Genomic DNA, 14,296 nt, shown 5'->3' on the forward strand with positions numbered 1-14,296 from the left:
CAAGGTTTAGATGTAGAGCAAGTTGAAACCATGAACAATATAAACAGACTAACCGCTCCACAACTCCTTTGGGTTTTTGCAGGATTCTGCAAGTACTGAGAAAAAAAAAAATTGTCTATTTTCATGTTCAATGGCATCATTAGAATAGTGCTATCTCCATAATTGTCTTTGGTGTGTTTGTTTTCACTACAAGATGAAAGCAGGAATTCACATAGGAAGACAGAGAAGGAACATGCATGTATGTGACTCAATACATCCATACAACCCTTCGTGGGTGGGAGTAATAACCGTTTGCATACCTGCCATCCTGACTGTGTCGTCTTCAACTAATTAAAAATCAAATTGCCCCAACAATCAGGCAACATTCTGCATTAGCCTGACAATACAGTGGCCAGAGACACTCGAGAGGACTTCAAAGCCCAGCAGGGTGAATGGAGCTTGTGTTTGGTAGGGGGTGCTGGTGGTCCTCAACCCCCCGCCCAGTTTACAGACACCCAGCTCTGACCATCATGGTACTCTCACTGACCCATTGAGGTGGAGGGGGAAGAGATGAGAGAAAAACATGAAAAGAGAACAGATGATAGAGCACTTGGTAGGGAAAAAGAGTCCAGGTGTTTTTTGGGAGTTAGTTAAATGGACTGAAGCAGCACAATCACATACTGAAAATCAGTTCCCAGTATTTTTTTTTCTTAAAGCTTGTATAGACAGTCTGTCAAAAGATAATAAAATACATTGAAATGTATTTATAAATAAATACATTGAAATATTTGTTTATAATCTAACTTTTGCATATAACATATACTTTGTATATTTTACATAAATAATTAAGCCATTTACACTACAGTTCAGAACTTTAGGGTCAATAAAAAAATAAAATAATAAAAAAAAATTATACTATTATACAGCAGCAATACATTAAATTGGTCAAAAGTGTCAAAGTCAAAAGACATTTATAAAAAATTATATTTTAAATTCTGTTCTTTTTAACTTACTATTCAAAGAATCCTGAAAACAATCATTTATCACAGTTTCCACAAAATTAAATAGAACAAGTGATGTGACAATTGATGTGAATGTTGAATGTTTTCAACACTGATAATAATAAATGTTTCTGGAGCAGCAAATCAGCATATTAGGATGATTTCTGAATGATCCTGTGGCACTGAAGACTGGAGTAATGCTGCTGAAAATTCAGTTTGCATCACAGGAATGAATTACATTTTAAAATATCTTAAAATAGAAAACAGTTGTAATACTATTTCACAACTAACAGTATTTTTCAATTAAATAAATGCTGCATTGGTAGCATAAGATACGTCTGTCAAAAATATAAAATAAAACTTAGTGACATCAAATTTTTTGAACTGCGGTATATATTAATATTAAACTATTTTTGTACACATTTATATCTTCTTTAAAGACAGAAAAAAATACAATAATTGTACTTCTGTTAAAAGTCACACTGAATTTAATTTAGACATAAATGATCTGTCAAGAATGGCTAATTTCATCATTTTATACTGAAGCGAGAGATTTGAACTACATGATTCAAAGCCAAATCATATAAATATATGTTAAAAAGGTAAAATATTGAAATTGAACACACTAACTCTGCAGCCCTATTGAAAACAGAAATGTATACGGGTTTTTCCTCTTTGTCCTTACATTGAGGTCAGACAAACCAGATTAAAAAATAATAATAATAAAAAAATTAATCAGATTGTCCAACTCGTGCCAGTTTCCCTACAGAAAGAATCCCAACAGAATCCTAACAGACCATTACATCCTTCAGCAGTTCATCAGTTTATAAGCCATACAGAATTGAAAAAGTCACACTATTTTTAAAAAGACCTCATCTTTATATTTACAGTGCCAGGGTGACACAGAATACGTCCCCTCTCCTAATTACCAACTCCATAAAGCCAGAAGACTCCATACACACACCAATGTGCCAAACACACTGTGGTGCACTTCCCAGCTGGAGAAGACTTTAGGAACCAGGGGTCAGCTGACTAACGACAACACCAGACGAAGGCCCTCAGACCCACAGAAATAACAAGAGACAGACAAACTCGCTTCAGCTACTTCAGAATAGAGAGAATGAAGTAACAATAAACATACCAGAATAACTGAGGTTCATGTTTCAAGGAACAGATGAATAGCTTTCAGGCTTCAAATATGGATGCAAAAACACCATAAATGAATCATAAAGGAGTTCCATGCCACTTGCACAGACTTCTGAACTCTTAATGAACTCTTAAAAATAAAAAGTTCTTTATTGAAACTGATGGTTCCATGAAGAACCTTTAACATCCATGAAATCCAAAAAGCTCTTTATAGTGGAAAACATTTATTTGGATTATTCAAATTTTTCAAAGTTTTTTGGAAGATAGGATCCAGAATTTAACTAGATTGTCCAAAATTATTTTCTCACCCTTATCGCTTTCTTTCTTCTGCAAAAGGCAAAAGAGGATATCTTGAAGTCAAACAACACTAAACCCCACTGACTTTCACTGTATGGACAAAAAAGTTTTTTGTGTTTTGGTTTGTACATCAGGGTAAGTAAACGATTTAAATTTTTGGAGTGAAATTTTCTTTTACTGATCCAATTACACATGCTAGTTTCATTTCTTTGGCATCAGAGAGTTTAAAAAGTGCTTGTTTGTCTCCACGGAGCTTTTCATGGATGCTGAGGGTCCTAATGGCAAACAGAGAGTGTGTTGAGAGGGAGGGCAGATGGTAGACATGCATGTCGATATGCTGTAGCTTCAAAAGAATTCCTCTGCACTGCCACCTTGCCTCCCCTGTCCCTTCTGCGCTAATGTTTTCCTCAGTATTCTGCTTAAGGACGAACAGAGCCGTCCTGAGTGTCAGAATATGGGTGTCTTTGCAGTTGCGGCATGAACCAAATGTGTTTATATGATGCCGTGTCAAGTTAAAACCAGACCCATGTGTTTAGTTTCATTGCTGTCCATTGCTTGTGCGAGCTGCTCCTTAGAAGTCAAGAAGGATTGTGGTATAAAATGATGTGCCTAAACGGTTGGAAAGAATTAAAGTCTCTTGCATTGTTTTCCCTCGAGACCACCCTATGTTTTGGCATGAGTTAGAAATACAAAAATGGAAAACGAAAGTGTTTACTTCAAATTTTGCTACAATTGAGTTTCGGGAAAGTTCCTTAAATAAAATATCTACATATAAATCAACCAAACAGACGGCAACAAGCCAATCTGCTCCGTTATGTCTGAATGTCACCTCGAGGCTTGAAAAACACCCATCATGCGCAGGGGAAACGCTCCAGATCTCCAAAACCACATAGTGGCTTCTGCTCAGAAAAAAAAATGCTTCCTACTTCAAATCCATTCCATCACAAGCTATATGTCAACACTGAGCTGAGAAGAGACAGAGGAACTACGTTCTCAAAGACCAGAAAGACCATTGAGCTTTAAACCAGTCACTTAAAGGGATGAATATTCTGTCATAATGTTCTTTATATCATTTATGCAACACAAAAATAGATATTTTTTGTCGATCTAATCAAAAAGAAACTTTGTTTTGAACAGATAATGATAATGCTTTTATATTACACATACAAAAACAGTTGAAACATTCAAAATATATTTTCATACAGGTCAACAAAGTGCATAATTGACTTTTTTGTGTGTGTGTGTGCAACCTGCGCCTTAAATTTGTGCCCAACACCAAAAGTAATGTCAGAAATATTTTACAAGCAACACAATTAAGTTTAATTGGAGAAAAAGTCAATAAATAAATAAATAAATAATCGAGCAAAACAAAAACAACACTTTTTAAATATGCCGAAATGAGTGCAATGAGTGTATGGGTGACTGTAATGAGTGGGAACACTGACCAAGCTGGCAGCACGGGTGGCTAAAAGTGACTCGGGAACATCAGTGGCGGCAGCCTGTCTTGGCTCCTTCCTTTTTTACAGCTCCAAATCACCGATTTTAGGAGTATGGTGCGAAACTCCAGCTCAATCCCAGAATTTACAAAGAGGCATTCACTGGCCAAGAGAAATGCCCGTTAGCAACAGGCTAGACAGGTAGCACCACCACCTCTCCACGATCCGCACACTCCGAAAACGAAAGATTCACCCGCAAGGACTGCCTCCAAAAAGGTACGTAACTGGTCAGACGAACTTCCCTCCAGTCTCTGAACCTCGCACTATATACACATTGACTCTTCCTCTTAATTAGTGCTTCTTCCAAACCAAATACATTTCATTTGGAAGGCGGTGATAGAAAAAATGAAAATAAACAAAGGGGCAGTACAGAAAATATATGGAATGCCACACATTAATCCATAAAAAAGTGCAATTATGTATACAAAAAAGCAAATACAGTATAAATAAGTGAGTGAATGAATGAAGTGTATTGTGAACATAAGCTTTCCAGCTGGTTGTTTTCAAAACAGTGAACAATTCATCAAGCTTAACGCTCGCATTTATTTGCTAGATGAGGTCAGGAAGTCCTGAGTGTATTAATGAGGCACACATGGTGCTGAAAGAAGTGACACATACAGATATCTTTTGGTCACTTGTCAACAAAAGGTTGCTTTCTGACTATACCCATGTGACTGCTAGTCAGTAAACGCTGATGCTGCTTATGGTTTTTGGATCGTGTCCCTGATGCACAAAGAGAAGAGTTATGAATGTGTTTGCCTCGCTGTAAATAAGGCCTCAGACAACCTTTTGATTGGTCTTTGAAGGGAAACGTGATAAAATGCTCAATTTCCAGCCCATACTCCTCTCTAGGGATCAAGGCATAAATGAAGGAATGTTGGATTTAAGGAAGGATCGGTTCTCAATCTCAATTCTCATACACATTGAAGACCAAAATGAGTCTTCAATACAAGTTGGTCCGACTGATGCTATTCCACAATCAAAAGTAAACTGAAAGTAAAATGATTTTGTGGTGAAGTAAATACTACAAAAAACAAATGTAATTTCTACATTAAATAATTTAGTTCAGGCAAGAATTAAAACATTAAAGTAAATTATAAGTACTCAATTTAAGCTTGTAGAAGTTTGAACTTATAAGTATATTTTACTTGTAATTGTTTGTTATGTTTACAAGGATTCTTTAAAGCCCCTTTTCAACCGCAGGAACTTTGATCTAAATAAAGTTCCGGGTACAAATTTTCCCCTCAGAAAGTCCCTGCTCGCGATGTAGTACTTTTTCAAAGGTCTGGAACTTTCTGGGGCGGGACTTGGGCACTGAGCATGCTGATTGGTTGAGTTCACGCAGCACTGTATTTCAACCACCATATTCGCATAATTCTTTTAAATATTACTGTTATTGTGTCATGAAATGTAGTTTTAACAGTATTTCAGGCAAGAACGTAGTTGTTTAAAACTCAAATCTGCGGTTTATTTATACAAATAGCGCCTATTTTAAAATGTGCTTCGCTGATTTCGGAGACGTGAGCTTCACGCGATCACCGGACGCTCAGTGCTCATGTATCCAACTGAGAGGAGCATAACTTCGACTAGTCCTTCTGACATTTGCTGCTGGCTCAGGCTCTGATGTCTCTAGAGGTATAATTCGCTGGCATAATTCGCTTTGGGTAAATCTAACAGGCAATCTTTTTGGTCTTTATTATTCTATTAATCTATTAATATGTTAAAATGAAAAGAGGCAATGCTGTTTGATATAATATTTTGTTTCATTGTAATGTACATTCCCTGAACTACATTTCCACGGCTATATCAATATGTTTAAATGAAAACGCAGTGGTGTTTGATATCATATTTCATCTAGGTGGTAGCCGAGGCGAGCTGACTGATGTTATCAAGTATGCTGCTCTTTGCAGAATTACCGGACTTGCGTCGTCCCGTCCACGGGAGCTCACACTCCCGAGTCGAACTCGCAAAGTCAGAACTACCGAGAACGCAAGTCTGAAATTTGCGTACTTGGAATTGCGTACGTACTCGCGCAGACCAACGTCACCAGACTATTTGCCTATTCTTCTCGGTACTTTAGACAGGTCTGGGGTAAAAAAAAAAGTTCCTGGGACAAATTGTTCCAGGTAATTTCGGTTGAAAAGTGGCTTATGTAAATATCAAAGTTATGATCCCATTTTTCCCATCATGCACTGGGGCTTGAATAGTTAAAAAGGTTTGATTTTTCACTGTTTTTAAGTTGTATTTACACTGTTTTATGGTTGCTTTTGCTGTTTAGTAACTTATGTTTTGTGACATCTGGAGTTGATTTTCTACTCAAAATGACCCATTTATACTGTAATATTTGTCTTGTTTTGTCTGTGTTCAGCTGATCCACAGAAAAGAACTGAACAATTCAGGACATAGGGAGAAATGTGTTTAATTTCTTATGTTCATTTTAGAAAAATACAGCCAGCGAATGGGATTAACTTCGGGATACTCATAGCCTGTCACTTGGTAGGTTTTGAAGCTCTGTATTTTTATAGAAAACACTCCAGTAACTCTCACACCTCACTTATTTACGACGCTTGAGACAGAAAGTGGTTGATGCTCTCTGAAGCTCCAACCAAACATGACTCTCTGGGGAAGATGCTGTCATCAGCGCAGATACACAGCCATAAAACACTTTCATTATGAACTGGCGTTAGCTAGAAGTCACGAACACTGTCACGCTCTCAGTTCCTCTCATTCTGCTTTTCGCCATTCTGTTGCATCCAGTTAAGCATGAAATACAATGTAACCATTAAGAAGCAGTAAAAAAATTGGAATAAACTTCGGAATATTTAAATCATGCCTAATTCAGTAGCAAAAACAGTATTAAGACCCTTCAACACCAAGAATGTAACGATAAAATTATAATTATATAAAAATGAACTCTCAGAAATAAAGATACAAATGCTGTCAATGGGGTTGTTCCTTTTCAAAAGGTACACCTTTGTACCTAAAGGGTCCATACTGATCTTAATGGGACATATTAAGTGTGCAAATTAGTATCTAAAACGATCAAAAGTGGAATACTGCTGCAGTGACAGCATTTGTATATTTTATATTATAGTATATTAGTATAGTATAATAAGTAACACTTTAGTATAGGGACCAATTGTCACTTTTAACTAGTTGCTTATTAGCATGCCTATTATTAACATATTGGCTGTTTATTAGTACTTATAAAGCACAAATTCTGCATGACCATATTCTACATCCCTAATCCTACCCAATACCTAAACTTAACAACTACCTTACTAACTATTAATAAGCATATTTTTTATAAATGAATCAATTGGGAGTTTATTGAAGCAAAAGTTATAATTAATGTTTCTTAATAGTGAGAATTGAACCTTAAAATAAAGTGTGAACGTATAGTATATTAACATCCACATCAACGGACGATAAAGTTCTGTATATAATAAATGTGCTTGCAGTTTTGTAATCTATCACTTTAAATGCTTAAAAGTTGGGTGGATTCTGAGTGGCTGTCAATGTATCCACCATTCATCAGAGATTCCAAAGTAAGAGTGATTCCAACAATATTGCTCATCTATGTCATTATTGGTATAATTGCAGTGCGAACATCCCTGTTTTCATAGAATTAGAATGATTTTTAAAACTTTATCAGTATTAGTTATAATTATTGGTGTGAATGGGCCTTTAAAATTGGTAAATTCAAATCGTCAATTTAAATGAATGACTTCAATTATTAATTTGCCACATTTACGCAGCCAAAGACACTCCAGATGAATAGGGTAAAAAATTAACTAATAGATAATATACTAATAACTGATAATACTAATGGTGGTGGACGAGGAGATACCCCCCTTACTATGTAAAGCGCTTTGAGTGCTTAGAAAAGCGCTATATAAATGTAACAAATAATTATTATTATATATCACTATATTTCCCCAGTTGATTGATTACATTAACAATTGCAAACATTTTTGCATTACAATTTTATGTTTAAATATGCAAATAAGGCTTTATCTGATTAAATATGCACTGACTTGCATACAATTCTAGAACAAAAACTTAACATTGGATGAAGCCAGGTTCTTTTATCACTCCATAAATCAGAAAATACTGACAACAGCCAGAAAAAATTACAAACACATTTTAAAATTATATTTTTTAAAAAACATGGCAAAAAATAAGGCAAAATATATATGAACAAACTGTGAGTCTCCAATCAGCGCCATCAGCTTGCACTGAAACCTGAACATCCACGAGAAAAAAAAAAGTGCCAGAATGACTCCGTTTTGGATGGAGTGAATCCACAATGGAAGTCGGAATCTTCACATGGAGAGTTTCTTGGTTCAGAACCAGTAAAAGACTGTACTGCATTAAAAATTAAATGAAAAATAACCACACCTCCTCTTGTGGACTATAAGAATCTCCAGGACTTAAAATAACCTAGGAATGTAACAAACTTCATAAGCAGGCCGACAAATTCCTCTTAGACAGATGTGTGTGTTAGTGTTCAGGGGAGGAACTGGTGAGTGTGTGTGTGTGTTTGTACCTGCACAAAGCTGCACATCACATACTCATCAAACATTGGCAGACTGGGCCTGCTTTCGCGGTATATGTGCAGATTGTATATCGTCATGACGACAGGCTCGGCCTCTGATTCGTCCATCACCAAAATGTTGATTCTGCTGTTGCCCAGGCCAACAGGGTAGTTTGCCATCCTGAAGGAAACAGAGAAAAGTTCAGAAAAACTCAGCGTACCTGATCACATATGCACACACACACACAAACACACACACACTCTCACCCTTCAATTTTGGGGTTATTAATGTCGTGATAGGGCAGGAGGATTACTGTGGATTAAAACTGGGTCCCAGTCAACAGCTGACACCTCACTCGTGGACAAATAAAGCTGTGCTTTCACAAAACCTTGAGACGGCTTGCAGACGGATCAGTCAACCTTTTGCTTTCTGTGTGTAGAACTATTAACTATTTTGTCTTTCGCCGAAAGTATTTATTGTAAAAAAAGAAAAAAAAAAAGAAAGAAAAGAAAACTTGCAGTTGTTCTATAAAGGAGTTAATTATATGATCTAAAAACCATTACTTTCATGATATAATCTAATGGAGTCAGGCTGATTCAGTCATTAAAAATAATTAGATATTTTATAATATTTCATAGATTTATATAAATGAATAATGAAATAAATAATTTTATGAAATAATTACTACAATTAAACTATTTAGTCTTGAATAATACCATTTATTTTAGACATCAAAATATTTTATAAGTTGCCTGACAAAACATGAGACATTTCATTAACAAACTGTATTCAGAATAAATAAATTGTTATAATTTTATATTTGAATATTAGATGCAATCTATCTATCTATCTATTTATCTAGAATTACAATTATTATTAACATACACATTTATTTTATTTCTCACTAACACTAATTTAATTGTAATACTTTAATATAATCTCTCACTAATAATAATTCATTTTTCATTGCCATGTTATTTGGTGGCTACTCTTTTCTTTTTTTTATCATAAAATTTAAAAACCAATTAAATGCCAGATACTTCAGCCTCCTGTTGTAATCCTGGGTAAGGGTCAGCTTTAAATATGTAAAAGCCTTTTTCCCCTGTGAGTATTAGAGATTACAGGCTGTAACAGAGTCTAATAGACAGTGATCAGGGATTTTAAATGTATGTGTGTGACTCGCCAGGCATGGGAAAGCAAATTCAGAAATTAATCTGATAAATCAATCAAACGGTGAAGTGAGTTTGAGCTGACACATAAGAAGCCAGATCTGATTACTAAGAAAAGGCAGCGACGGCATTAACGTACCGCAGACCCTTTGTTCATTGTTTCCCAGCTCAAGCTGCTGTGTTTTACAACACTGACTGCATGCCTGCATAGCCCATACAGTCAAAATTTCATGTTTTTATCCACTAAACTTAATTTGTAAGGCTAAATTTTAACGTCACAGTATTTAATTCTACAATCTTTAATTGTGGTTATGCCATTTGTGTTTGGTTTACCTGGGTCCACGATGTTCGTCCAGGTGAATGTGGCAGTGTGGGCTGACTGGTTCTGGCCGGATTCGAACGGTGATCACATCAAACGGAACCTCGGCTCGATATTCCTTCTCCAACGCATTAAACGCTGGCATCAGCACCAACGGAGGGTCTGTGTACAACTGCCTCAGGTGGGGATCAACACACCTCCCTTGAAAACAGGAGCATTTAACAGTTTTATTTCATTTTCTTATCAAGTAAAAACAGTTGGTGCTTTATAAAAACAAATCAAATGTGTATTCGTAGTTCATATAGTCAGGCTTACATGTTACCACATGCTACTTGCCTTTTCTTGACAGCGGGTCTGATGCCTCTGGGCTCTTTGGGTCGTCCAAGCTGTTGGAATTACAGAAATCACAGCAATTTTTAGTAGGAAACTCAAATGCTCTACAATGGTCTGTTAAATGCAGATGATTGGTAGCATGGGACAGTATTAGATTTTTTTTTCTCCAGGAATAGCAAAAACTATTCAGTGCTGGCTTGAAAAAGTGTCTTAATGTGTTTGAGGGGGCAATCAATCATTCCTCAATGAAGTAAGATGCTCAAAGACCATTATATCATTGTGCAAAGTTGTGTCCTGGTTTGGGTTCCTTTCCAGCCCGACAGATGCAAACGTAACCTCTGCCCCCCTTAGTTGGCTGTTGCTCCCTCGGACAAACCAACGGAGTTGCTCACTGTCTTAAAATGACAGCTGCAGTGTGAAAACCTTGTCCCACTATGTTTTTGCACAATTTTGGACACAGAAGGCCACCAAATGGGAATTAAATATTCCATGGAGGGATTTATAAAATATTTAAAAATAAATACGGTGGGTAACTCGAAGCGAGGGTTTACAGATCTCAATGCAACCCGGAGAAGTCTCTCCGTCACGATCGCGGATGACAACATACGGGATCAATACTGTTCATGTATCGCGGGGTACGATTAAATTAATGTACATTTAACCAGTTTAATATGAACAGACAGTGAAATGTAGACCTTTGTTTATATGTTTTTGACCTACAAGACTGAAAAAAATGAGTAGCTATAAAATTTGATATTAAACTGAACTAAATCACAAATTAGGCTAAAGTGGCATTCATTATAAACAGAATACAACGTCAAGCTAAAATGAATGTATTTAAGCGAAACTAAATGGCATTGGACTCACAAGCCTCTCTCATTCAACATCCAAATGTTTCCATTTTTGCCATGTAATATTTGGTTGCTAAACTATTATCTATAATGTAAACAAGGCTTTGTACTTCACTTGTGTTCCAATATCCACGTAAAACATCAACCTTCAAATGCACAATAATTGTTTGTTTCGGCGCTGCACGCTGATAACAGTGGACCTTGTAAATTGTGCAGTGTAACTTTTATGTTTGGTTGACTGCATTTTAGTTTGATTAATGGCTGAAATGTTGTGTGTGCGTGTGAGGCACCTGCGTGATCACCGATCAGTCATTTAAAAATAAAGATATAAAGAAAAATAAAATGCATTAAGAGTGTCACAAAAACGAAAGTGGCCTATACTTCTCGCACTGTTTTTTTCTTTTTCTTTTGTTAATCTGTTAATTAAGATAAATATATTTGTGTAGACCTATTTATTTTATTCCTTTTATAATTTCAGTTTTTCTCCATTCACAGAAGCGCTGCAGGTGTGTGATACGACAAGATTTGATCGTAGCCACCGCTCGTGTACATATTGATAAATTCCAAGTTTTGCATAGAAACGATCGTACGCAATTTTCGGTCATACGTTCGTTTCGTAAATGAGGCCCAATGAGTGTATTACAATCAACATTTTTGTCTTCAGTTGAATACTTAGGGACATTTTGCTCTGTTTTCTTTGGATTCAAGAAATGTAATAAAATAAATGATATTGCTCATCCTCTCAGGATGCCTGGAATCAGTGTTACAAGTACCCCAAGCACATTCCATTTTTGAAGCCTAAACGCCATAAAACCAATGCTAGCTTCAATCTTCCAATGTTTCTCTATGGTGCTGAAACCTAAAGATGTCCGAATTCCGCTCCCCGTGCAACTGATACTCGACTGCCATTGGCTAGTCTGCGTTCGAGGGGAGGGGCTTACCGATAGGCCAATTTACTTCCCACCATCCAGCATACACAAAAAACCAGTCATCACAGATACCACCTTACACAGCTCAACAATAAGTTTTTTGTTGTTGTTGTTGTTGTACAGATTTGTACTTGCATTCTATATATTTTCAGTGTCTTCACTTTAAAATAAAATAAATAGTTCCTGATATTAAAATGTCACAAATATATACTTATATTTTCATTTAACATAAGGTGTCCTTTAGAAAAGGCAAAAGGAACCTTGTAAAGTAAAATTTAAAAATAATTTTAATGTGAATATATCTGAAATGAAGCTATTCTTACTATACATTTGCAGGAAAATGCAAATGTCCATTCGCCAGCGCTTTTTTGACTGTAAATTAATAATAATAATCACTCAATAGGCCGTCTGTTTTTCTCCTTTCCTTAACAGAGAAAGATAGTGTGTGAGAGTGAGAAAATTAAAAACAAAATAAAAGGAATATATAAAAGACAGACATGAGGAGGTTTGGGAGTTATTGTGGGTGAAAGACTAAAAATAAATGTTTTAACTGGACAGGCAGGTAACCCAAAGCACCAAAGGCTTAAATCAACAAGACACCACCAAGAATGACTGAATATAATATAATACTGTTTTGTATGATATTATCTCATCATGCAGGATTTTTGCATGCCTGCAGCACAACTCATCTCATCACTCGAGAAAAATAAGGTTTGATGATATGATCTGGGGAATCTGCAAATGTGTTGTGTTGTGTAAGTGTGTATTTGTGTGCGTGTAACCTTTTGGTCTGATGTTTTCTCGTGTAGTAAAGGCTGAGCTCTTGGAGCAAGGCCATGAGAGCTGGTCTCCATCCATAATCCTGTACGCTGAGGGACTCTGTCTGGATTAGATCATGGTGGAGATCATCAGGAAGAGGAGATATAGGGTAGAGCTGCCAACACACACACACACTCAATTCATTGAACAGACAAAAATGCACAACAAGGACATACAGGTTTATCGTGATAATTTTACACAGAGCCTTTAAATCTGATTTAACATTACTGTACATTAAATCAAATTCAATTCAATTTCAGCCTGTTAGTCTATTGTTAATAAGCTTTGAAGTTATCAATATGCTATAGCTAATACGAATATCTTTAAAAGTTCATAAAATGTCACTTTACCAGCTGAAAGGATCCTGGTCTCTTAAGGTGCTGATTAAACTGTCGCAATAAATGCATCTCATCTGGAGGCAGACACAGACCGTTTGGCCCTTCACAGTCACCGTACTGCATGACGTTCAAATAAACAGACCGCAATAATGAAAGCTATGAATACGCATTAAAATGACTACTTTACAAAGCAACAATAATAAGAAGGAAACAGAACAAAATAAATACAAATTGACTGTGTGTAAAGCATGGGAAATGACTGATTTGATATTTTAATTCACTTTTTATTAAATGGGCCTCATTCATGAAACACAAACAGAACAAATGCCTATGCAAAACATTTATAAAACTGGACTGAAATTAATTGTCTATATTTTCTCTGGCTCCACCATTGAATAAATAAATCAATAAATAAAAGTTGCTAAATTTACAAAGCATACAATTAAAATGGAAAAGGAAATTCTATTTTCATTTTAACATCTAGTTTCTGACAAAAAAAAAACGAACTTTTTTGAAATGCAGGAATATCTGGAATTATGCTATTCTGACATTTATTTCTAGGAAATGCAAAACTTTATTTGATAGCAGTTTATTTGATTGTAAATTCAAATGTATTATCATTAATAACACTGTTTTATTTTATATGGTGCAAGTTGCATCATGGGGCAAACATGTTAAGATTAGAGTAGCTGAAAACAAACTTTATCTTATTAAAACGTGTCATTTCTCCCTTATCAAAGAATAAATTAATCATATTTCTACAATAGCTTCAGTAATTGAAACATTCTTCAATGGGCTCATGTCCTTTCTTACATCCATTAAAAAAATGGAAAATTTTATTAATTTGTTTACTTGCCTATGGTAATATCGGGAAAACTGAAGTGATTTTTTTACCTTTTGATTCTCTTCCTGTGTTCTAAATGGCAAGCTAAGCTCCACAGCCTCGCTGTTGCATGCTGGGAAAAGCAGTTTCAGCACATCTTCCAGCAGATACTCTTTGGCTATCTGTCCATCAAAGTGAAGGTCCCTCATTCCGTCAAAGTGTAGATCAGTCTGAAGCTGAGACAGAAAGAGAGCAGAC

General features: G+C 35.8%; 1 protein-coding gene across 1 annotated transcript in view; it reads right to left on the reverse strand.

Annotated features, from left to right (window-relative positions):
• LOC306861342 (cadherin-like and PC-esterase domain-containing protein 1) overlaps positions 1 to 14,296 on the reverse strand; it is a 57,295-nt gene that overhangs the window by 23,036 nt on the left and 19,963 nt on the right. Inside the window, exons 9-14 of the mRNA XM_079403554.1 lie at positions 14,110 to 14,274; positions 13,228 to 13,332; positions 12,841 to 12,992; positions 10,282 to 10,331; positions 9,960 to 10,146; positions 8,469 to 8,637 (exon numbers count right to left, since the gene is read on the reverse strand). Coding sequence (XP_079259680.1) covers positions 8,469 to 8,637; positions 9,960 to 10,146; positions 10,282 to 10,331; positions 12,841 to 12,992; positions 13,228 to 13,332; positions 14,110 to 14,274 — 828 coding nt within the window. The remainder of the gene's footprint in view (positions 1 to 8,468; positions 8,638 to 9,959; positions 10,147 to 10,281; positions 10,332 to 12,840; positions 12,993 to 13,227; positions 13,333 to 14,109; positions 14,275 to 14,296) is intronic.

The sequence above is a fragment of the Barbus barbus genome (genome assembly GCF_936440315.1).
Source record: "Barbus barbus genome assembly, chromosome: 42".
Classification (NCBI taxonomy): domain Eukaryota; kingdom Metazoa; phylum Chordata; class Actinopteri; order Cypriniformes; family Cyprinidae; genus Barbus; species Barbus barbus.